Source organism: Bos mutus, chromosome 10 (genome assembly GCF_027580195.1).
Source record: "Bos mutus isolate GX-2022 chromosome 10, NWIPB_WYAK_1.1, whole genome shotgun sequence".
Classification (NCBI taxonomy): domain Eukaryota; kingdom Metazoa; phylum Chordata; class Mammalia; order Artiodactyla; family Bovidae; genus Bos; species Bos mutus.
The window spans coordinates 75,534,688-75,561,191 of NC_091626.1; the positions used below are offsets into that span (position 1 = coordinate 75,534,688).

General features: G+C 38.1%; 1 protein-coding gene and 1 pseudogene across 5 annotated transcripts in view; one reads left to right on the forward strand and one right to left on the reverse strand.

Moving 5' to 3' along the window:
* The window catches only part of MEIS2 (Meis homeobox 2), a 223,587-nt gene that overhangs the window by 128,150 nt on the left and 68,933 nt on the right, over window positions 1-26,504 (forward strand). For all 5 annotated transcript variants that reach the window (XM_005904112.2, XM_005904114.2, XM_070378253.1 and 2 more), the window contains one exon: window positions 24,901-24,977. In XM_005904112.2, the coding sequence (XP_005904174.1) occupies window positions 24,901-24,977 (77 nt within the window). The remainder of the gene's footprint in view (window positions 1-24,900; window positions 24,978-26,504) is intronic.
* LOC138989646 (U4 spliceosomal RNA) lies at window positions 18,318-18,394 on the reverse strand (annotated as a pseudogene).

A 26,504-nucleotide genomic window follows, 5' to 3' on the forward strand; every position in this document is an offset into this window, starting at 1 on the left:
ATAGCCTGGTAAAAGATAGCTGGAGTAAGTGCCCAGGAGGATAAACCTAGGAAGCTTTGAGAGTATATATTGAGGGAATTGACCTGATCAGAAAGCTCAGCATCAGTTAACTTTAGTTCTGAAATAGGAAGATATGGGCATTGAGGGTGGGGGATAGGTCATAGGGAAAGAAATCAGAAATAGCAAGTGCAAAGGTCCTGTGACAGGAGTGAGAGTTGTAGGGTTGTGGAGTGAAAGGGCAGTGAGAATAGAGGGGAGACAGCAATCGGAGAAGGCAGCAACCTGACTCTGGAAGCTTCTGCCAAGGGCGTCTGGTGCCTTAAAGGCCATGGTAAACATTTTGATCTTTTGCCAGAGAGTAATGAAATTAAAAGACGCTTACTCCTTGGAAGGAAAGTTATGACCAACCTAGATAGCATATTCAAAAGCAGAGACATCAGTTTGCCAACAAAGGTCCGTCTAGTCAAGGCTATGCTTTTTCCAGTGGTCATGTACGGATATGAGAGTTGGACTGTGAAGAAAGCTGAGCGCCGAAGAATTGATGCTTTTAAACTGTGGTGTTGGAGAAGACTCTTGAGAGTCCCTTGGACTGCAAGGAGATCCAATCAGTCCATCCTGAAGGAGATCAGCCCTGGGATTCCTTTGGAAGGACTGATGCTAAAGCTGAAACTCCAGTACTTTGGCCACCTCATGCGAAGAGTTGACTCATTGGAAAAGACTCTGATGCTGGGAGGGATTGGGGGCAAGAGAAGAAGGGGACAACAGAGGATGAGATGGCTGGATGGCATCACTGACTCGATGGACATGAGTCTGAGTGAACTCCAGGAGTTGGTGATGGACAAGGAGGCCTGGCGTGCTGCAATTCATGGGGTTGCAAAGAGTCAGACATGACTGAGCGACTGAACTGACTGACTGAATGGGAAAGCCCTTGAAGGAGGAGTGACACGTTCAGATCAGTCCTTTACAGTGATCATTCTGCCTCCAGTACAGAGATCATATTGGAAGAGGGTCCTGGTCAATGCTCAGAAACTAGTTGCTGCTGCTGCTGCTGCTGCTGCTAAGTCATTTCAGTTGTATCCAACTCTGTGCGACGCCATAGACGGCAGCCCACCAGGCTCCCCCGTCCCTGGGATTCTCCAGGCAAGAACACTGGAGTGGGTTGCCATTTCCTTCTCCAATACATGAGAGTGAAAAGTGAAAGTGAAGTCGCTCAGTCGTGTCCAGCTCTTAGTGACCCCATGGACTGCAGCCTGCCAGGCTCCTCTGTCCATGGGATTTTCCAGGCAAGAGTATGGGAGTGGGGTGCCATTGCCTTCTCTGCAGAAACTAGTTAGGGTATGTCTTTTTAAAAACTCAGTCCTTTTAGTTATACTTCACTTCTTCAGGTCTATGATCTGCCTATTATATCTTATCATAACTTTTCTGTGTGTGCCACTAAACTGAAGACTTTTTTTTCAAACCCTTTTTTTTATTGACAGCATAATGGAACATCACAGAAAACTTGCGATCTTATAAAAAAAAAAAGCTATATCCTCCTTATACCCATACAGTTAGTTTCATGTCCAGATTTTTTTTGCAGTTTCTTCATGGTCTATTTTGATACTGCAAGGTCTTTATCACATTCCATGGAGAATGAATGGAAATGTATTAACTGTAGTTACCTGTTGCTCCACACTGAAGACATTTAGGTAAGAAGTTTTAACCAAGGATGACAGGATCAGTGAAATGCTGTTCAAATATATTCTTTTTTATTTTTTAGCAATAGAAACTAAGATGGGAGAGCGTATTCTGCCACTTTCAACCCCAATTATGTGAAAATCCCCCTTTATGGAGAATGTAAAGTCTCCTAAGTATTTGTATTAAGAGTAATGCATGTTGCTTAGGCTGTTAAAGAAATATTGATTTCTGACCCTTAACTGGAATACTTAGCTTTCATTTCTCTTCTTTTTACATAAATTGTGTATATTGTGTTCCCCTCAGGGAGAAGTTAAAAGCATTTTGTGTTATAGAGGTTTTGTTCTAAGATCTTATTGCTTTTGAGATGAATAAATGGCAGTCTTGCTGTCACTGGAACAGACCTATTTTTTTCCTATGTAACAAGGCATACAAGTACTGCAGGGCTGAATTTGGCCCCAGAACTCCTCCAGTTCCAAGCCAGTTTCTTACGGCCAAATTTAGCTTCCAGCTTTCAGCCGATGAGAAGCTTTGGCATATAGACAATCTAATTTTTGTTCGGCAAAAAATCTCCTTGGATGTTTTAAATATAATTTTAAAATTTGTATTACCAGGTGACGCTTACGCATTTCTTAGGGATTGACTGCAAATGCTTGCTCAGAAAACAACATACCTTAGGGGCACTTTATGCCAGCCTTTGAGGTATTAGAATGAAATGGGTTGGCATCAAAATGTTTCAATATGCTATAGGAAATGAAATATAGCCAAACAGGTTTTTATATTCTGACTATTCCTTTTTCCTTTTTTCCATTAGTAGCCAGAGGCAAGTAAATCAACTTTACATCCCCTCCCTATTTTATTTTTAACTACTTCCTAGGAAGTTTCAGGTTTTTCTCTTTTTTTGCTTATTCTTTGGATAGAACATAAAATGGGAAAATTGCTTTTAAATGTTTCTCGTCTATTTATCTGTTGATGTGTTGTTACCTTAAACACATTTAATATTACTAATTAATTTAATTACACATGCTGTAGTTGCATTAACACATATTCTGTTATCTGTTTTAATGTGACGCCATGCACTCCCACAGCCACCTTAACTTAAAGCTTTAATTGCTTTCCCCCAAGCCTCCGCTCATGTTTGATTTATCTGATTTCTTTGTATAAAGATTCTCTAGTTTACGATGTGTACACAAGTCATTAAATTGGTGTTGATGTTTATGCAGTGAACTTGCCAAATGGTTACAGCAGACATCCCTTTATGAATTTATGATGGGGCAATAAAGACGAGTGTCAGGAGCCCCTTGTCTGGGTGAGGAATCACTTTCCCTGTGTCGCACTGGGGACACCAGTGTGGACATGTGCTCTCATAGGAAAGGGCAATGTTGAAATCCAGATGTGGCAAATGGGGAGCATTGCTAATTTACTGCAGTGAGGGAGAGAGAGCGTGTGTGTGAGAGAGAGACAGAGAGAGAGGAAAGGGAAAGAGAAGGGGGGGGATGTATTTAAATGCTTTCACTTTGAAACAAAACTATATTACATTCAAGGGTTTCAGCCAGGAGCCTATTCTTTGTAAACCTGACTGGGTACATATACAGGTTATTATAGAGTCTGTGTCAGTAGTCTAAAATTTATCTGCTATGACAAGGGAAAGAAATATTTGGAGAAGAGGGCTGTGTATGGTTTCCTTTTATCTATACATTTTTGTTTGTAAAAAGACAAATACTCTGAAGTATTACATCATGAGAAGCTGTAGTTTACACTTTTTCATTATGAAGAGATCTTCAAAGTCTATAGGTACGAGTTTAATTTTCTAATTCTTGTGCAGACACAAGACTTCCTGAGAGCGCAACCATGCTAATTTTAAAACAGCAATACAGATGTTGCTATTATTTATAGGTGTTATAGTAGTGCTTCTTCATGTTCTAGTATGTACTGACTTGATTATCTTTGCAGTTTTTACTTCTCATTAATATTTGAAATTAGAAGTCAGATAAGTAATTCTTAATTTTCAATATGTACCACAGAAGATTTATCTCAAAGTATTACTTATTTCAGACTATGCTGTATGTGTAACTTTGTCTGCACATAAATGCCACTGCAAATAACCAAAGAACTAAGATAAAATGGAAGAACTCAGAAACATAGGAAAAGCAAGCCAGATAAGGGGAAAAACACTTTCATTTTTGAAGAAAAGGATGGACGATCAGGGAGGTGGAGAGAAGGAAGGAAGGAAGGTGTTCCAGATGGTTCTGAAATGTGTGCAGCACAGGAGAAGATTCTCAAATGTCATGTGGTTTTCTGAAGAGACAAAAACAGGACTTCACTGTTGATGACAGAGAAGATAAGCTGGAAGTGAGATAGTGAAATTCATTTTTATCTACATTTCCTCCCAATTCTCACCCTTTGTGGAAGTTCTTTCTTTTCCTACTGAGAAAATTCAGATAATTAAATGCAGTTAAGAGTGCAGACTAAGAGAAGAAATACAACAATGTCTAATTAGCAAGGTTGTGCTGATGAGGGGCTAAATTACATGCTACCCCTTACAAATTAGAATGACAGAAATATCATAGAATATTCTTGAACCGCCTCTAGCAAAAACTTAAAAGTAGAAGAGGAAGTTCAGGCCAGTTTACATTTCAGGATGAGAAAACAGGGTAAAAAGGACTGGTTTTGATCCGTGGCGGTCATCTATTCAGCAGATACATTTTTACTGGGATCTTTTACTATAGTGTTCTGAATTACGCATGTGCAGGATAAAGAGACGTGTGAAATATGGTTTCTTTCATTGAAGACCTCACTCTCTTGTTGAGAAGTCAACCCCACCCGCTCCCCCATCCCCGCCCCAGGATCTGTAACACAAGGTTGTACAAGACCTCAAGTACAAGTACTTGAGGAATATAAATGAAGTGTGACTCAGATATCAGCTGATTCCTTTGACCACACAAGTGAGTCTGTTTTAAATCTATACAAACGTGATGTCAAATTCAGCTGCTTCATCAGCTTCCTCAAGAATCCCAACCATATAAGGATTTTTTTCAATTCTCTAGCTTTACTGAAGATTTGTAGTGTCATGGGGAGGTGTCATATCACACACCACACATGCCACTTGAAAAATACTCGTTCTACTCATCTCATCCCCAGGTATTCCCTTTTAACCTTACTCATTTCTCCATCTCTTCTACTAGGCAACTCTCAACACAGCTTGTCAGCCCTTTATTCAACTGAGTAGCTCGCAGCTTTGACAAGAAACTTGGCTGCCACTAGACTCTAGGCTTGGAAAATTCGTTTTGACCTCCATTTCCCAGCTTATCAAAGCTTATCAAAGATCCTTTTCACTAGAGCTGCTGATTATTCCTGCAAAGCAATTATTTGCCAGCATCTAAAAAAAAATGTATTCATATTAGTTTTTTTTGGAAAAGAGAGCAAGAATCACTTCAAAGTGGTGATCAAAGATCTTAAAGAATGGCATATCAATCAGAATAGGCTATGTTATGCTGCTTTGACAAATATCACCAAAATCTCAGTGGCTTAGCATAATGAGGATTTATCTCTTGGTCACACAGACTCAGCCATGCATTCATTCTACTGTCGGAAGCAACTGTCCTCCACATGCAAGTTTAGCATATATGGTCCTTGCATCTTGTGGCACCTCCGTCTCAACAAGTACCCCCATGACTGCAGCAGCAAGAGAGAGGGCTGGGAAGTTCACATCTGCAAGTGAATTCATCAGCTCCAAAAAAGCACAGGTCCCCTCAATCACAGTCCTCTGTCTAGAACTAGTCATATGGTCCTGCCCAATTCCTGGGAAAGAGAGACGCAGAGGGACTGGGAAACATAGGCTTCTGTGTGTATAAAATGGGAAGAAAGCCCAAAATAATGGTGGACATTTGAAATATCTACAATATGGGAAGATTTTGATGGCAATGATATAGGAATAAAGTGAACAAAGAAGCCAGTGTGATTTGGTTAGGGCTTTATATGTGTGTTATAGAGTAATGGGATATAAGTTTGGAAAAATGGGTTGAGGCCAGATTGTGAAAGGCCTTTCACTACAGGCCAGAAGTCTGTTTTATTGGTGACATGGAGCCATGCAAGTTTTGGGAGGAGTATGAATGACTCATGCTGTATATTGTGGGGGTGCTGGTGGTGATTTGTATTGAACTGTAGTCAGAGACTTGAAAACCAGTGAAAGATTTTCTTCTAAATCAGCTCAGTACGAAGTAGCACTCAATTTCTGCTGTTTCTGGGGAAACACAACGGACTCTGTACTAATTATCTCCCACTACACATCTCAGGTGAAGATTCGTTTTGCACCTGCTCTCACCTTATTCTGCTTTCTTGGTGGCTCAGATGGTAAAAAAAAAATATTCACCTGCAATGCAGGAGACCCAGGTTCAATCCCTGGGTCGGAAAGATCCCCAGGAGAAGGAAATGGCAACCCACTTAAGTATTCTTGCATGGGAAATTCCGTGGACAGAGGAGCCTGATGGGCTACAATCCATGGGGTCGTGAGAGTCGGACACAATTTAGTGACTAAACCATCACCATCACTTTATTCACAATTAAAGAACCCATCACTTTTAAGACCAGTTACCAGGCAAGGTATAAAAAAAGCCCACACATCTGAGAAAACATTCGTGTTTGGAAACCCCTGTGAGGTCCACAAGCATTTTCTTTTATTATTGGAGTATACTTGCTTTACAATGTTCTGTTAGTCTCTGCTGTATAATGAAGTGAATCTACTATATGCTTACCTGAATCCCCTCCCTCGTGAGCCTCCTGCCACCACCACCAGCCCCATCCCACCCATCTAGGTCAGCACAGAGCCCTGAGCTGTGTTCTCTGCGCTATATAGCACGTTCCCATGAGCTGTCTGTTTTATACCTGGTAGTATAAACATGTCAGTTCCAATCTCCCAGTTAATTCCACCCTCTTCTTCCCCCACTTTGTCCACATGTCTGTTCTCTGTGTCTGTATCACTATTCCTACCCTAGAAATAGGTTCATCTGTGCCATTTTTCTAGATTCCATATATATGCATTAATACGTGATATTTGTTTTCCTCTGTCTGACTTACTTCACTCAGTATGACAGACTCTTGGTCCATCTACATCTCTAGAAATGACCAAATTTCATTCCTTTTTATGACTGAATAATATTCCATTGTATATACGTGCCACATCTTCTTTATGCATTCATCTGTCATTGGACTTTTAAAATGTGTTAAGGTACCAGAGGTTAGGAATCAGCTATGTTAAGATGACAGGACTGATGTGGAAACTGCCAGTGACCTGGCAGAGCAATGGAAAACATGAGGGATTCTGATTGGTGACTCTTTACTCAATATGAATAAATAAATAGCTATAGTTTGTTATGTGTTTGATTATTATGTGCCAGACAGCATCTTAGCACTCTGTTCCTTTAAGATGACCTGCAGCACCTGGAGTGGTCGACACCAGCTGCTTTTCCAGCCCTGTCCTTGCACTTCGCCCCTCTCTGTGCTGTAGGACACAGGCCTCCTGCTCCTCCCACTGCGTTCTAGCTGGCGCTGACCTTCTCTGCTTAGATGTCACCTTCTCAAAATGCTCTCCCTGACCACCCTATATAAGAGATCAATTCCCCTGTTCACTTTCTATCTTGGTGTAGAAATAACCTCAATGAAGTTTATTTTTTCATAAAACTTATCACCTTCAGGCAAATGCTATATTTTTGGTTTAATGCCTATGTCCCCTCTCAGAATGTAAGTTTCATGGGGGTCAGGAACTTGTCTCTTTTGTTACTGTATTCCCAGTAGCTGTAACAGTTCCTGGCACTCAAAACTGTTTGTTCAATTAACAAGTGACTTATTTAAGCTTCATGAGACCCCTCTGAGGTAGGCACCATTAATTTTTGTATTTTATGAGTGGTGAACCTGAGTCCTAGCGTGGTTTGGTAGCATTTTCAAAGTTTCCCAGTTCCTAATCCATGAAGCCAAGATTAAACACCAGAACCATCTGATTACACAGTTTGTATATTTTACCACAGTACACCAATGATAATTCTATACTCAGATCATGGTAATGGAAAGTTAGCATGAAAATTATTCTTTAAGAATCCAAACATTTCGTGAATATATTTGAATCATTCATCTGATATTAATATATAATTATTGAAAACATGATAAATATTTCTATATGCATGAGAAAGTAAACTGACCCCCACCCCCACACCCAAAAAACAGTGTCTTGTGGAGCTAATAGAGGGTGATCTTGAAGAGCAAATTTGCTCACATGGGCCAAATGCTTCCTCCTGCAGAGTGGGCTGCCTCCCAAAGAATTAGCCTCTCTCAAAATGAATTATTAACCCCAGCGTCCTGGCCAAATTCCCACTTGGATAGTCTACGAACTGTTCAAAACTTGGAATCTATTGAAATTAGCCTGGCTTGATTGCAGTCTCTGCATTAATTGTGATATAATAGAGTTTCTCCAGAGATTTGTGCATATATTATTCTAATCTGTATAGACTGGCTTTGTCTCTTAAATTTTTTTAGTTTCTTCTTCCCCTCATGAGATATGGCCTGGATTTCTTTAAAAGTTTTTCTTTTTTAAAAATTTCACTGCATGAGTAACTGTAAGCTCCTTTTTCCTTGCACTTGCCAAGCCTTTTTTCACTTGAACGATTAGTCTCTTGGTCATTATCGCAGCGTGTTGCAGACATTAGCCACAAGAAGCTTCCAGATCCCCAGCTCACTTACTCAAGTGCAAGTGTAGCCTGGGTAGGAGCAAAGTTCATTCAGTGAAATTTTCCTAATTGTCTCTTTCAAATCCCTACTCTTCAAGGATCTTATGTTCTAGTTCTAGGAGTCATATATCCATTTTTAAGTTTAAAATAGCACCCATTTTTAAGTTTAAAATAACTGGCCTAGTGGTGTAATCATCCTAAATTATGGCTATTTGTTTCTTCAGACAATTTTGTTAAATGATTTAGACCATTTATTTGTCTTGGTCATAAGTAAACTCTATAATGTCACCTAGATTCTAGAGAGGTAGAGAGGTATGAGTTTAATTAAACTACAGAATCTTTTTGCTTATGTCAAATTGAAACAAATACCTTAGAAATGCATTGTGTTGCATGGTTTTGATGGTAACTGTAGAGTTCATATAATTAATTAAATCTTGCCAGCATCACGTGATTCTTTCTTTCTCTAAGTTGGTCTTTCTTGCCTCGAGTTGGTATAATCAAGTCTTCAATGTAATAGATTATGTTATAATGGGTACTTCAGCAGTGTTTTCATACTGTCAGCTTTCTCTCTAATCTATGTAGAGAGTAAGAATGAAGATTTTGTTGAAAGGCAAAAATTATTCATAGGAAATAGTTGGCCTCATAGATTTTCAGCATAGGGAAAGACATTGAGAACACAAGGTTTAAGTCCCTGCATTTCATTCTGTCCGGATCACAGACAAATGGTAACTCGCTTCTGCTTCCTGCATTCCATTCTTTACCTTTACCAAGTGCAAGGAGACAATGGGTGTGTGCCATGTGCACTTAGAACTTCAGCAGCTAATATTAGAAAAATGCTTTGAAAATGACAGATGGGAAGAGCTATAAATGCAATCGCTAATGGATTTATGCACCCTCTCTCTCTCTATTCCAATCTATTTCTACCAGTATTTTCCAAAAAATTTCCCAGGGCTCCACCTGAAGTGTGACCTGATGGCACCATAGCACATGTGTTTCCTGAGTTGGCTGAGTGTTTCCAAAACGTATCTACACTTTAAATTCAAATGTTTACCCACTAGGGTTTAAATCATGGAAAGTGTTACTGCCTTAGTGTGACAGCCATATACTTCAGCCTAGACTATTGTTACAAGTGCTGTGGGGCTTTCTACAGGTTTTTCCCCCTTTATCTTAGTCAATATGGGCCTAGAAATGTATCATTCCTTTTTTGGAAAAAAAAAAAATCAGATTTTCAGTAGTGTAAATAAATTGACAGAGTCTGCTTTTAAATCTGTAACATGCAGAAACTTCCATCCCCTTGCCATGTGCCTCCTCCCAGCTAGGTGGTTCTAACTATGAATGTGACAAGGTAAAAAGCCTAAACACTTATATTTCTCCTGCTTCCCACGTGCGCTTGAAATGAGACACTTCATACTTCAGTCTCAGGTCAAGCCCGGAAACATATTCCTTTATTTACTCACTTAACCAAATATTTATTGAGCTTGTACCGGTCTCGCAAGCACTTTTCTAGAAGCTGGATATACAGCTGTGAAAAAAACACAGATGAAAACCCAAGCACTCATTAATAAGTCCATCAGAATGTTTAATTTGGCATTTCCTGTAAACATCTGAACTTGTTCATAAAGAAATATAGAAGAGCATTAGTCCACTGAGGGAATTAATTGCTTTGTAAGAACATTATCTTATGAAAGAACTCAATTTAGCAAATAGCAGGGTCCTGAAATAATTCAACTTATAATATTTATACTTACTATGAATTGTATTCCCAAATGTCCAAGGAGTTAAAAGAAAGGAATATCTCCAGAGAGTTATTCTAAGTTCAATAACATCATTAGCATTTCAGTCACTTAAAAGGATGAATGTGTTTAGGAGCTTGAGGAAGAGAAAAGAGAGCATATCCAGTCAAGTGTGAAAATACCCACCTCAATTTCTAACAGTTCCTCCATTCCTCCAGACACCAGGATTCTTAAATTTCTAGTCCGTGCTGTTATTGTTGTTTAGTCACTAAGTCTTGTCTGACTCTCTGCAACCCCATGGACTGTAGCCCACCAGGCTTCTCTGTCCATGGGTCTTCCCAGTCAAGAATACTGGAGTAGGTTGTCATATCCTTGTCCAGGGGATCTTCTTGACCTAAGGTTCAATCCTGTGTCTCCTGCATTGGCAAGCAGATTCTTTACCACTAAGCCACCAGGGAAGTCTTCTAGCGTAAGACCTGGCATCTATCCATCAATGTTTTCAATGTTTGTAGAATTGTACAAACATCGCTATGATAAATAATGCACACAGTATTCATTCCTTATAAGAGGATATTCCTGAGTGAGTTAGTACTCAGTTGTGTCCAGTTCTTTGCGGACCCATGGACTGCAGCCTGCCAGGCTTCTCTGCCCATGGAATTTTCCAGCCAAGAATACTGGAGTGGGTTGTCATTTCCTACTCCAGGGTATCTTCCCAACCCAGAGACTGAATCTGAGTCTCTTGAGTCTCCTGCATTGACAACAGATTCTGTACTGCTGGTGCCACCTGAGAAGTCCAGTGTGTCCCTAGGCCATTTAAAAATGGGCTGATTAGGTTAGAAAAGATGAAAAAGTAGGGGTTAATACATTTCTTTCTGAATTTCCTTTTGAATTTCTTTCCCTTCTGTATTTCCTTCACTGAACACAATTTTAAATGTTCTAACATCTGAATTGAAAAAGTCTTTTCTTTAGTTTCTATCAGGTTAGAAACATTGGTACTAAATGGATGCTGATTTGTAAGTGGGTCTGTGCAAAGGAGAGTTTGTCAGTCTACTTTCTTTCAATATCCAGATCAAATCCAAGAAATGATCTTATATAAGGGGTCAGAGTCATGAGTTGATGGTAATTTTTGTTCACATTTGTTAATTCTTTGAGATAATTTTTGACTCCTCCTATTACCTCTTGCTAAAAATGACTCTTATCTTGCTTAAGAAAATGTGCTTATTTAGATAAAAGCATAATCAATACTTTCATGGAATATACATGGAATAAGACCTTGGATTTTACTTCATGATTTTCCACTAGAATCTAAAGGCCATTTGTGGTTTATTTCTCACCATGTGGCAATCCTTAAGTGTTTTGCTAACTTCTTAGAGAACTAAACCCACTCAGCTTATGTTGCATAAGGTTATATTCCCGATTACTCAAATAAGAGTATTTAAATTATTTAAATATTTAAATAATGCATATGATTCAATCAGTAACACCTGAATATTCATGGTGTTGAATACTTCAAAATACCTTGTTTAAAATGAAAAACTTTATTATTCCCTTATGGTCAATTGATCAACTCACCTTACTCTGAAATATCAATGCTTTTTGTATTATGGTAGAATACGGGTCAAATTTGAGTTCATCTGCTAAAAATACAACACATGAGGACTTCCTCGGCAGTCCAGTGCACTTCCAAAGCAGGGATGAGAGTTCAATCCTTGATATGGGACTAAGATCCTACATGCTGTATGGTGTGGTCAAAGGGGAAAAAAAACCTTGCCATGCATGTATCAGAAATATCAGAGGGCACTGTCCATCATGAACAAAAGTCACAAGTAATATGCAAATGAACAGGCACTGACAATCAGAATGGCTTCCCAGGTGGCTCAGTGGTAAGGAAATTGCCTGCTACTGCAGGAGACGTGGGTTCAATTTCTGGATCAGGAAGATCTGCTGAAGAAGGCAATGACAACCCACTCCATGGGATTTCCCACTTCTTGCCTGGGAAATCCCATGGATAGAGCAGCCTGATGGGCTACAGTCCACAGGGTTGCAAAAGAGTTGGATGCAACTTAAAGACTAAGCAACAAACAAACAACAGCAATCAGAATGGATGCTCAACTAATTAGAGCAGATGCTCGCCATAGTGCTTCATACCAGTTGAATTCAGCTACATTAAAGATCTGTCCTTTTAACGTTCAGTTTTTGTAGAGACAACCCCTTTCAGGACTTCTTAAATCCTTGTAAGAAATACTTTTGTGCAAAAATAAAATTCTTTTTTCTAAGAATGTAAAAATATACTATCAATTTCTAATATACAAAGCAGAAGGAATAAGAAGTAGCTATTGTTTTCTATAAATCTTATCACTTAATGGATTGGAAAAATATGGCCAGTGCAGTAATTTTAAATATTCATATTTTTAATATGTCCCCTATTATTCTTCTTTCCTTTATCCAAGTTGATAAGCAGATGCAAATACTTTCTGCCAAGGTCAGCTTAGCTACCCAAGTTAAGAAGAGCTTTTTCTTACTATTTTCTGGTTTGCTATGCAAATTAGAAAGAAAATAGCCACACGCTAATATTTAAGTATACTCTAAATATATTCTAGCATATACCCTTATTATTTTACATGAAACTTTTAATTTCTGTTTCTGTATATTAGTCCATACATTTTAAATTTATTTTGATGTATTTAGCATAGCATTTAATTATCATGGTGAAAGGTTAAATGCTTAAAAAAAATTAAAAAGATTAAATACTATCAAATGGTTTGTTATTTCAATATTTGATCACTTTTACCTTGAATGAGTAAATGTTTAGTCAAAAGATATTCAGAGTCATAGATATATTTTTAAGTGCATATATTTTTTCATTTTCTTTGCTTACAACATGGATTAGTTTATGATCTTATATACATAATTACCAGAAGATACATAGTCATCAGTTCAGTTCAGTTCAGTCATTCAGTCATGTCCGACTCTTTGTGACCCCATGAATTGCAGCACGCCAGGCCTCCCTGTCCATCACCAACTCCCAGAGTTCACTCAAACTCATGTCCATCAAGTCGGTGGTGCCATCCAGCCATCTCATCTTCTGTTGTCCCCTTCTCCTCCTGCCCCCAATCCCTCCCAGCATCGGGTCTTTTCCAATGAGTCAACTCTTCGCATGAGGTGGCCTATACATGGTCATCAGTTCAGTTAATTCAGTTGCTCAGTCATGTCCAACTCTTTGTGACCCCATGAATCACAGCACGCCAGGCCTCCCTGTCCATCACCAACTCCCAGAGTTCACTCAGACTCACATCCATCGAGTCAGTGATGCCATCCAGCCATCTCATCCTCTGTTGTCCCCTTCTCCTCCTGCCCCCAATCCCTCCCAGCATCAGAGTCTTCTCCAATGAGTCAACTCTTCGCATGAGGTGGCCAAAGTACTGGAGTTTCAGCTTCAGCATCGTTCCTTCCAAAGAACTCCCAGGGCTGATCTCCTTCAGAATGGACTGGTTGGATCTCCTTGCAGTCCAAGGGACTCTCAAGAGTCTTCTCCAACACCACAGTTCAAAAGCATCAATTCTTTGGCGCTCAGCCTTCTTCACAGTCCAACTCTCACATCCATACATGACCACTGGAAAAACCATAGCCTTGACTAGATGGACCTTTGTTGGCAAAATAATAGTCACAGGTATGTTCAAAAGACATTTTGAAGTAGACATTCATCTACTTACAGATGAATTCATTTGCTCTAAATACAAATTAGAAACTCACAAACTGGTGTTTTTTCATCTCCTTAGAAACACCCTTTATGTTGAGTATCTGCGTGTTCTACAGCTTGGGTAGAATGGTAATGGGGCCATTATATGCACATTGGGCTGCTTGTGCTCAGTCGTGTCCGACTCTTTGTGACTCCATAGACTGTAGCCTGTCAGACTCCTCTGTCCATGGAACTTTCCAGGGAGGAATACTGCAGTGGGGTGCCATTTTCTTCTCCAAGGATCTTCCCAACCTCGGGATCAAACCCGAGTGTCCTGTGTATCTTACACTGGCAGGTGGGTCCATTATCATAGATACATGTGGTGGTACCTTGTTCTGTCTCCATCTTGCTGTAGTTAGCTTTCACTAAACAGACTGCGCTTAAAAAGGGAAGGAAAAACAAATTGATAAGATAAAACTGGGGAATTCCAAAATAAATACTGCTAACTGACCTTTTTTGATGGCTCAGTTAGGCATGTTTTTGTTATGGTACCAATTGATTTCTTTATTTACTAGTATGGTGCATAACTAAGGTAAACAATTGGGTAATATCTTTGGCTTATATTTTTGTAATTCCTAGACAGACTGATAATGGTCTTTCTCCTATAGTTTTAAAAGTCAGATAAATTCCAAAACATTTGGAGAACATGGAGCTATAATTTTTTAAAAGACAAGTTTTTCTTTTAACTCACTTCTCTTTTTAAAGAGTGTATCTCTAAGTAAATAATTGTATCCCATGCTCATTTACATGCAAAAAAAAAGCTCTGTGTATATTAGAAAAAGAAGCCGATGAGAAACCTCTCAACCAATTTCCTAATGCTAGTGTTTAAAACCTTATAATTTTTATCTTGGTGAACTGTAAAATCAAAGAATTACCTCTCATTAAGGAGTTCTATTTCATCATAGCCACTCTGATTAATACCTCTGTAAGATTGTACAAGAAATGCTCAGTCACTACTAAAGTTTTCTTTTTAACCACCCCACTGTGCATCACAAGAAGTCAACAGTTTATAGCTACTTCCTTCTTATGACTTTTTAGCTTATCATTAACCCCATTCTCTTATCCTGTACTCTGAGATGAGCAAAGAAGATAATATCCACAACATTTCCATTGCTTACTCTAGAGATAATAACCTTTTTGAAAAAGAGATAACCCTTGGTTTCTTTAAACAATTTCTTCCTCTTTAAATCCATGTTAACTTTCTCTTGTCAAGTAAGACTTTCAGTGCATTGTAAAGTAAATCAGACAAAATTATTTATAGCATGGTCCATGCAAATGAAATTGGACTAAATATACTGGAATTGTTTATTATTCCTTGTAAATTTGCTCCATAATTCTTTAATATTTACCCTACAATTTTTTATCCAGACTTTTTTCACATTACTAAAGAAATCTAATGGATTTTAAAAAGTATTTTTATTTTTATATATGTATTTATTTGGCGCCAGTTCTTAGTTGCAACAAGTGAACTCTTAGTTGCAGCATGTGGGATTTAGTTCCCTGACCAGGGATCAAACCCAGGGCCCTTGCATTGGGAGCGTGGAGTCTTAGCCACTAAACCACCAGAGAAGTCCCAAGTTAAGAGCTAAGCTAACTTTTTTTTCTAGTTCAGTCTCATATGCCACTGTGTCTGGGCCTGTTCAGTAGGATTGTTGTCATAAGATTAGTTACAAGTATCTAAGTGGTCTAGATATATATATCTTTAAAGCAACTCCTTAGCCTTTTTAACAAGAAGAAATTAAATGTTAGTGAAAAGTCCTATGTACTTATTTCTTTTCCATAGTTCCTTAGTGGCACCATCTGAATTTGCCAATTTCTACTTAGTACTCTATGTTATGAAGTTATACTTTTGTTTTAAATAAGAGCTGATTTTTCACTATTTCACTGTTTGACGTGAGTGAGTGGTTGGTGTTATCTGCCTTGTTGAGTGTCTCCTTCCTTAAATCTCCCTTCTCATTTGCTATCTAGCTTTCAACTCAACCAACTTCCTTTTCTCTTTTTTCAAAATAGTATTTTTAGGATGCAAAAAATTCACTTGTTTGCATTCTAAAATTTGATTAATTCTACATGCACGTATTGATACCATGGCATGCTAAGCAGTGAACTAGATTCTGGAAATAAAGTATGGATAGTCAGTCCCTGCTTTCAAGGAGCACAGAGTGCAATAGGAGAAACTGACAAATAAGTAAATATTTACAATGCAGTGTGGCTAATGAAGAAAAATAGGATTACATGGGAATATATGGGATACAAGAATTAAGTAATTTACAGGGTAAAATCTGGCTACTGGTATTCATGATTCCTAGGTAGAAATAAGATGTTCTGTAAGAAATGTTCTTTGGGGTTATATAAGTATGAAATTTGTTCTCTCTGAGGAAGTCAGGGATATCTTTTAAAAAGGAGGAGGCCAACCAAGTTTAGGGCAAGCCACTTCACTGCAGCCTGAGTTTCATTAGACATAAACTGAGAAAGTTTGTATTAAATGATTTCTGACTTCTACTCCTAAAACTCTGAGTCTGTAAGTTTTGTTTTTGCAGTTCACTGAAAAATCTAAATAGCCAAAGCCTGTTTTGAAATCTATTTCAACAAATGATCCATAAAATAAATAAGCACGAAATTCAATTTTTTGGAAAAGTGGTCTGGCTGTAGAACTGAGTAGCCCCATAAAATATTAATTTGGTCATAGTGTGGAAATGTGAAATGACTGTTAAATGAGTCAGGGCCTTATTTGTGGCCTTTGGCTCATTTGGTAAGATTACCCATTAGCCATGTAGGCAGCATAACACGCATGGTCAAGCAGCTCATGGGAGCATCCTAACAAATGTTAAATAAAAATTATCTTTCTCTAGCCTTAGGAATATATTGCTGTTATTTTCAAAATAAGACTGCTCAGCTTTAAAATCTCAGTCAATAGGAAAATAATTATATTCGTTGCACTTAAAATCCTGACTACTATCTGCAAATGTTTTCTAATGTGTTTTTATAATATGTTTTTATGTTTTTTTGGAAGTTTAGAAGTGGAATGAGTGTAGATGGTTTCTGACCATCATCTAATTTCATTGCTTCTGCCCATATGAACTCCCTTTGTATCACTGCAATACATGTATATGTAACATTTCCCTTTGCAGATGCAAAAAAGTGTTTCTCCTTAGTCCTAAGACACTTTTTTCCTTTGTCCTTAACTTTGGTTTCATGAAAAATTCCTTCTCCATTCTTTTATTTTACCTATATCTTGATGATAATAAATTTAAAATCTCTGTATGATAATCCATCAGGCTCATTCAGTATTCCTTTAGCTTATCTACAAAAGAGCATGTGCTTTTCTCTTTGCTCGTTTTAATGAGGCCTTCCTACTGTGGCTCTAAATATCAACCAAACATGTTAATCTCTTAGGATCTGGCTATTATTAAAATCTCTCAAACCTTTTCTGAATTTTAAAAGATGTGATTATTATAATTTAATCTGTTTACTTCCACATGAACTCAAGTGGAAATGAATCTCCTGAAATAGCCACATTTTCTTCCTCTCAAATATACATCTGAGATTAAAAAAAAAAAACACAGCTAACATTTAAATCTGAATCTGGGTTTCTATGACACCAAACATCTGGATGAAAAGGGAAAATTCAGTAGATGTTTTCAAATATCCAAATATTGTGTCGGTAAAACAGTTAAATGACTGAATCTTACCATTTTTATCTGAATTTTTATGTATCATATGATATGGCACCGTCAGTCCTTTCTAATAGAAAAGTGTCAGTTTCAGAAATAATGCATTCACAAATATGTACGTATTGACTACCTATTCTGTAGGAAATATTCTAAGTGCTATAGAGAGTTCAAGGTTAAAGGCTTAAACCTTGTCCTCAAATGATTTGCAGTCCAGTGAGGGCTATAACACACAACACATATATACATAAAAGACAATGTGGATGAGAGGAGAGAAAGCACTGTGGAATTTTGGGGGAAGGTGACTACTCAAGGCTAGGGAAGACTTTCCAGGGGACCTAGTGTTTGGACTGACCTTGATGGACAGGCCAGAATCATGGAAATGGAAGGGAATATTGTAATCACACAACATTTGAAATACACTCTCCTTTAGCATCTTGGAATTTTACTTAAATCCAATAATTCTAAATTAGCCAGATGATTGTAACAACTTTTGTGTCATTTTTCATTATCAAAGCCTTAGGTCTCTGTATGGTTTTTGTGTCTAAATGTGTTTCTTGGGTATTTTGATGAATTTATATTTGTTTCCCTTAAGAGTTTCAATTTTCCACAAAGAAACGTACTGAAATTTACTCTCTGTGTGGTCATTATAAAAATTCTACATTGTACTTTGCTTTTCAAATTAGAAAAAAAGATATAAATTTTTCACAGTTCCATATACATTGCATGTTTAAACCTCTGTCTTCCAAGTTAGGTGATTTTTTTAATCTATTAGGATCACAACACTGATCAACTTTTTAATTAGCAATAATCACACCTTGGATAAACTTCATTGGTACAATACTCCCACTGCACAAAGCTGATCAACTTTTTAGAAAATCCCAAATCCTCAAGATTTTTGCCTTGTTCGATCAGAGTCTAGAGCGAGGTCAAAGCAAAATGGTTCACCTCTTCTTCTTCCCCCAACCCTGCCTTCGCTCTTTTGCCTCATCATCATTCTTCTCTTTAAAAGAAAAAATAAACAATCATTTTTAGCTAGAGGGAGATAGGGAGTAAACTGAGAAAATTTCTGATAATCTAAAATGTGCCACATGTATAAACTGGCTCAAGTAGCTGAAAGGTAAAGGGTGGCTGGATTTAGATAAAGCTGGATCCAAGGGCAGAAATGTGCATGAATCTATTCTTCATAGCTTCTGGCTCTGCTTTTGTCTGTGCGCTCTTCATCCTCCATCAGCCTCTCTCCATTTGGTGGCAACAATGGCCTGATGGCAACTCGACACAAATTCTACTGACTTAGTAACCCCAGTGACAAAAGAACACCTTTGACGGACAGTCCTAACTGACTCCCATTAAGCTCAACTTGGCTTCCATCTTCAAAGCAGCCAGGATGACTAGTTATGTTGATTGGCTAAGCCTGGGTCCGTGAGCCACCCCCAAGCACATCTCTGAAGGAAAATCAAGGCGCTTTTATCAAGAGAAAGGGGGAAAGTTACTTCAGTGAAAAACTTTAATGTTAGAGTGGGAAAGCCCTCCACTAAATGTCAGGAGAACAGGTGGTTATCCCAGCGTTTCCTGTTTCTGTGGCCAGGAGTGTGCCTCTTGGTTTCCTTATCTGCATAAGTTAGGTTGCAGGACAGGGTTCTGTTTAAAGACCTTTTTGCCTCAATATTTTGTGGTTATGATCTCAAGAACTAGGATAAGGATAAGATACCCAGAAAATGCAGATTTACAAATAGTAACACAAAGCAAGAGATACATCACGTCTCATGTAGAAGTGGTTCTGGTAGAAATTTGGCCTTAGCTTTGTAGTGGAAGAGCAGAGGCTTTTTACTGCATCCTGAGGTAGTGATAAGAGGCTCAGATAACTTGAGAGGAGGGGAGAAGAGTGTGTATGTGTATAAGAGAGAGAGTCAGTGAGGTTCAGAATTAACCATCAGAGACTTTATTATTATAACCTCCATAGATATTTCTTAAGGCATGTACGTTTGCCATTACAGAGACTCAGTCCCAGTCTTGTTCAAGGTGGCAGAACTACTGACAAAGCTTAAATAAGAACTTATATCTTTTTTTTTTTCACTCTTTCTAGTGAAAGAGACATTGAGCCAGAGTTGGGAGTTAGGGGAGAAATACAAAAGTTTAGAAAATCTAAGGCTTTACTCTCAGAAAGTTGTACCTAGTCAAAGTGTATAAATAAGACGTGACAAGGAAGGGCTAAAAGCTATAAGTGCTAAGTAAATCACTATATGAACCTAGCAGAAAGCAGATTACATCCAGCTATGAGGATGTGATGGTTTTTAAATATCTTGCTTCTGGTTTCATCTTGAGATTTCATTTTGTTATACGTTCTAATCATGACATCAGAATTTCTGTTTACTTAAGATAAATTAAATTAATGGTCGTTGAATAAGTTTGATATTCCACAAAAAGGCATTTATTTATTCAGGAGTTAGATCTTTAGCACCAACTTGTATCAGTTCAGTAAGCCTGGTCCTAGAGCAATAAGTGATATATACCTGTATACCCAATGCAGTTTCATTGTCCCCATTAGAGAAATTGCTTAGAGGGTTTCATCTATGAGCATCATCATTAAACTCAAGGTGACCTGAATTAACTCTATAAAAGAGGTTGTATTTTGGTCGGGGTGGGGGTGGGGTGAGCAGCAAGAGGGGTAAGAATTGAGGAAAAGGAAGTGGTGATCATAAGACCAGTTTCCAAGTTTTTGCTCAAACTAAGAACCTGCCCAACAAATTATTTGATCATTTGTCTCCATGGCTGTATTACAGCCATTATGGAAGAAACCTGACAAACTGCACATTGTTCCTTAAAGAACTTATCTAGTAAACTTTATAGACCAGTGAGTCAAACTCATAGGATAGGAAAGTAACCTTAATGATTGATTCTTGACATGCCCTTCTTTTAAAAAATCCAATGAATAACAAAAGAGAATATCTAACTGTATAAAAAGTTGAATTAGCATGTTTTTGAAAAAAAGAAAAATGGAGTATAGGGGCTTCCCTGGTGGCTCAGTGGTAAAGAATCCACCTGCCAATGCAAGAGACATGGGTGCGATCCCTGGTCTGGGAAGACTCCACGTGCCACAGAATAACTGAGCCTGGGTGCCACAAGTATTGAGCCTGTGCTCTAGGGCCCGGGAAGCACAGCTACTGAAGCCCAAGCACCCTCCAGCTCGTGCTCTGCAGTAGGAGAAGCCACCACAGTGAGAAGTCTGTGTACTGCAACAATGAGTAATCCCCACTTATCACACCTAGAGAAAGCCTGCCCAGCAACGAAGAACCAGCACAGCCAGAAATAAATAAATAAATAGAATAAAGTTTTCTAAAATGGAGTGTATAAGTTAATTACAATAAATTGCCATTTTTAATTAATATTTGATTTTTAAAAATTGTTTCCAGCAGTATACATGCAGACGATATAGGAGTATATAAACAGAAAGTAAAAGTCTGCACCCCAGGCCCTACACAACATAAACCATTATTCAGTGTGTATTTTTACAGATGTTTTTCTTATATGACAAGCATTGATGTGTGTATTTAATTAATGTATTTATTTAGCTATTTATCTATTTTACAAAAGTTGAAGATACACGTTCTACGGTTTCCTTTTTTCACTCTGCTGTATGTGGGGGAAACATTTTTGTGAGAACTTCATGTTTTATTTAACTCTGATCCATTTGATAATTTATTGTGTACTTTTAATTCATAAGATGATTAAAAATATCACTTGAAGTTTTCTAAAACATTAGTACAAATCCTTTCAACATGGAATAAAGATTGTGATAAATTTGAACAAAATTTTGTTCCAGTTTGGACAAAAATGGACAAGGATTAACCACAAAAGAATATTATTAAGTGATTTCACCCAAGAACTGTTTCAGTGATAAATTTATATTGTAGATCTATTTGCATGTACTTGATCAACCAGGTTAACCCCAAAAAGGAGGAGGAAAAAAAAGTCTAAGGTCAGTATCTGGGATACAGATACATCTCACATTCGAATGAGTCTTTAGAAAAAAGGCAATTAAAAAAAATTTCTATCTACATTGAGTCATAAGCCATACGTGTCTTATTAGCTTTTTGAACAGTTGTCAGCTGATATTCAAAATAAGAGAATCTTTGTGAGTCACTTGTATTCAACAGTGGCTTTAAAATTATTTGGGGATGTGAAAAACTTTGACCTATGCTGGTTCTTTCTTGATGAAGGGAATCATCATCATTGCTATTATGTTACAATGTATGTTCTTATGAGTAAGTTGAGCCACCTCTGGGCCACTGGACCAATGTGGGTTGGCCCCCATCAGTGAGCAGACTAAACTATAGCCTTATTCCAAGAATATGGAAACTGACAACAAATTATTGCTTGTGGTCTACTTCCAGTTTCAAGTGCAAACATACCAAAGTTTATTTTAAATTTGAGCCGGTCAGACATTTAGCAATACACATCAAAGAAGAAGTGAAGGCTTCCCATGTTTATTATTTCAATATGATGTCTGTTCTAATAAAGTAGAAGAATGCATATGACAGACCATGTAGTAGAAATTCTCTAGTTCCACAGTTTGGCTTTAAATATATACATATATTTGTAAATTAATCCAAAACACATTGCCATGGTTCCAATTCCTCTGAAAGCTGATTGTTTTCCGTCCCTTTTTTAATTTTAGAAATACAGTGGCCGACTGCCAGAACACTTTCAGATAAACAGTCCACTCCATGTATAAAAGGGGCATAGAATCACGAATGTTCAAAACCACAGAATGTTATTTAAGTAAGTTAAAGTTATTATGGTCTTCCCTATTAATTAAAGGAAAAAAAAGCCATCTGTGCAAGGTGAATTTTCGTAAGGTCCCAATTTTTTTTAATAATTGTGGACAGAATTTGCAACTGCTTTCATAGTGAAAGTACAGTTCAGGGATTCCCAAGATATAATGCACTATTTATGTAATTCTGTGGTCATTGACTAAATTTCTAATAAAACACTGGGAAGAGTTCTTATTATTCCATCTGAATGTGCAGTCCTGCTTGAAGGAACTGACTGTAACTAACTTTACCTTTCTATTTTTCTACCACCTTAACATCCTAAATCTTTATTTCATCTGAACCTTCTCTGTGCATGTGCACATGTATGTGTGTGTCTCTGCCTCTGCTTCTTTCACACACACACACACACACACACACACACACGCATTACAGCCCACATTTTGTCAGAACTGTCTTTGACAAAAACATCGCAATGGTGAGCAAGACTGAACACACACACCAAAAGAGAAAAAAGAAAACACTGCATGAAGAAACAGCACACTGGACAGCATTACCAATGCAGATCTATACATCCTTGTGATGAGGCCGTGTTTTCATTTTTATTTGCAGAATTGATTTCCATTGGGTAAATAACCTATAAACCTAGTAGGCTTTCAAAATCTTAGAGGAATAAAAAGTCAGAGGGTGCTTCTCCCTTGAGTTTGGCAGGAAAATACCACGACAAGAAGGATTTGGGGATCTTTTTGGTCATTTTCCCTCCAACCAGTGTTGTCAGTCAATTAAAATTTGTACCCTAGGTCTTTACCAGTTTGAAGCCACTCCCGGCATCTGTGATGAGCAGTCCTTCTTGTTTGTGCAGCCATTCATTATCTCCATTACCAAAAGGAGAATAGAGGACAATTACATTGTTTGGACGAATCAGAGTGTTAGGAGGAGTATCTGTCATGGTGGCAGAGTGCAGCACCTGACAGGCAACGATTGATGGCCAGGAATGAGTGTGAGTGGCCAAAGCTGCCTCATAGGATGCAAATTACTGACTGTGGATTCCAATTTATCCTGTTCATTTTTCTTGCCCGTGCTGAAGACCATTAGTGGTTTTTGAAGCAGTGAAGGGGTCATTACTAATGTGGGTAGGCTTGAAGCAGGAGGGGGAAGGAGGGGAAAAGCCTTCTGTAATTACACAGCTTTCAGGAACAGGCTGGAGGCCCTAGCCAAAAAAATGTCAACACCTCGCAATCAGAAAAATTTATTTTCATTTTATGCTTAACCCATATTAACTCAACATTATCATCTTTCTTTGTTAACATTTGCAGAATATTAAAAGCCTGGCTTCTATATTAATACAAATCTAGTTAACCCCTTTTGCAATACAGGGGATTTTGTTTAACCTAATGGCATTTGGGTTTGCTAATAAGTAATTGTGCACATTTTGGATAATGCACGCTATTATGGAAGATGAAATACCTGAAGAATAAAATCTTAGATGAGTGAAAAACATTTGCTCTCAAACACTGGAATGATTAGAATGCTATGAATGGAATACTTTGTTGTACCTAATGTCACCCTTTAATAACATTGATGAGAAATATTTATTCCTGAAGGCTTTCCAGTTTAGAAACGACTTTGACATGCTGTATAAAAGTTTGCTTTTCTGTTTAAAAAAGCCAGTGAATTTAGAGTAGGGACCTATTTAACAGATATATTTTATAATTATGTATATGCCAATAGAGTGTCTCAGAGTAAATGCATAAATCTAAAGTAACAACCTGATTTCAGAATGAGAGAGGAAAGGGGTTTGATGATGGGAGGATGGTTTGTTATAAACGTTGGTGAGTTGTGCTGTGACGTAAAGAATTAAAAAACACTGAAACCTATGGCTTCATTCTCTTATTGCCACACTTGAGGGTAAAATGTAAAATTTCTGTGTGAAGCCTTCCCATAATTGACTCCTTGTGATGTGTGGTCATTGTATGTGACCCTCTTAACCCGGAGCAGCAACCAGGAAAAATGAAAGAAGCTTCCACTGTCCTTTAAAGGAGTCAACATAAATAACTGTCAGTGAACTCTGCTGTAACTGAAGCAGTTGCCATGGCTTCCAAGTATAGTTGTGATTATGTACAATCTTACTTTCCAAACTTTGACTGTCAATAATCTTAGATTAACCAGGAAATAATGATGATATTGAGCCATCTTACAAAGGAAACATAGGAGAAGGGCCGCACAGAGGTTTTCTAGGAAGTAAAACGGTCCTGAAACTAGCTCCCTTAGCGTACATGAAGTGACTGTAGACAACAAAATTCAGACCCTTCGCCCAAGTGCTGTGCATCCCTGATTGACTGAGGAAACTGAACACTTGCAACGCTGCTGGCTTTGTGCTGCTGGCCTCCACAGCATGGTGGGAACCGGGCCGCATGGGCAGATTTTTGGATTCTTGTCTCTGCCCACATTTTCCCCTACGTGTGATTAAAAGGCCGCGATTAGGAAAATCAAGTCATAGACTAAAGAAATCACGAACAGTCGTTTCATTCATAGACGTAAGTGACTCTTTCTTAACTTCTGATACATCTTTCAAAACATTTGTTTTTTCATTAGCATCCGTACCCTTCCGAAGAGCAGAAGAAACAGTTAGCTCAAGATACAGGACTTACAATTCTCCAAGTAAACAACTGGTGAGTGACCCCCAAATCAATGTCTTTCTCCTGTGGCTAAGATAAGATTGCTCAATCATTGCTTTTTGTTTCTGAAACAAATGGGATTGAGGAGGATAACTCCTGTGTTTCTACCTTGAGGTGTGAACGTGGTGCATAGGGAGAGGAAGAGGTAACGAGGTAAATGGTTTTGATGAGATATATCCTTTTTCTCTCTCTCCCTCCCTCTTTCTTTCTTTTTCTCTTCTCTTGCTCTTTCTCTCCACCTCACTTTCCCCGTCTCTGATGCTTTAAAATTCTTGAATTGAGCAGAGCAAATTCAGTTTAAGTCACTCCCATTTAAAGTAGTTACTCTGGGTATTTTGGTGCAGTTGTCATTTGAAGTTATCGGTTCTGGAAGGTTTGTCTAGGCTTTTTAGGGTGATGGAGATGCAAGCTCTTTAGCAATCCTAACAGAAATTTATTTACCCAAATTTTTTTGTGTTTTTGAACACAGGGTAAGAAAAACCAAAGATTTACCCACTTTTAGCTCTGACATTTGGCCGATTACTGCCGTGGAGGTGCATGGGACATCACTCTTTGTATATGGCTTAGAGGGTAACTGAGGAAAAGGAGGGGCAGAGGATTAAATAAAATGATCACAGTGGCCAAGAAATGATATAGGAATTACTTATCAAAATACTGGCCCAGGTTTTATCAGCAGCTTAATTTTGTTCAGTACATTCTTGGGGTGATGTTCAGATTAATTGAACTGACAGTTCTCTTTCAAAATTCAGGGAAAGTATTTGCACGGATTTCAGGCCTTATACAAACTTAATTACATGGAACTCCATTTTATCATTCTAATTCCATGTAGCAGAGGTTGTATTTACAAATGAGAAGTCTCTGCCTTTATTCACAGCTTTCCTTAATATATTTATCAAAGCAGGTTCATTTACAAAGTGCTCTATCTGTGGGATACAGGCAGGCAGACATTAACAAAGCTTTTAGGTTTATCAGGCTCGCTGCCTGATGAGCTACCCGAGGGTCAATTGATTTTGTGGTTCTGTGATTCATTTTTTTCTCATTTTTCTAGGATCACAATGAGAGACATGCTTGGAGAATTAGCCAGTTTGTCTGCCTTATCTGTCAGGCAATTTTTTTTTTTTTCCCAGGGAAGTCAAGCTACTTAAATTGGCCACAGGAACTGCCGTTATCTGGCTTTAATGCACCCTATAGTGTGGATAGCATTTCAATTACACCAGTAACCAAAGCTTAGCTGCAGCCCTTTTCATGCCTAGTGCTGTACAGAAAGTGATGTGCCTACCTACAGAAGCAGAAAATTGAGTTGCCTTGCTTCTGTCAGGGTGATTAATGCAGAAATAAACTGCTAACCTGAAAAGAAAGGCAGAAAGAAAGGATGGACAATACAGACTTGAATTCACTTTAATTTTCTACTGAAGATTGGAACTATGTACATTTAAAGATACCCTTTAGACCAAAAACTTGGAATAAAGGCTGTAATCTCCAGACAGAGATGTGTATGTGATTCCACGTTGATAGGAGCCT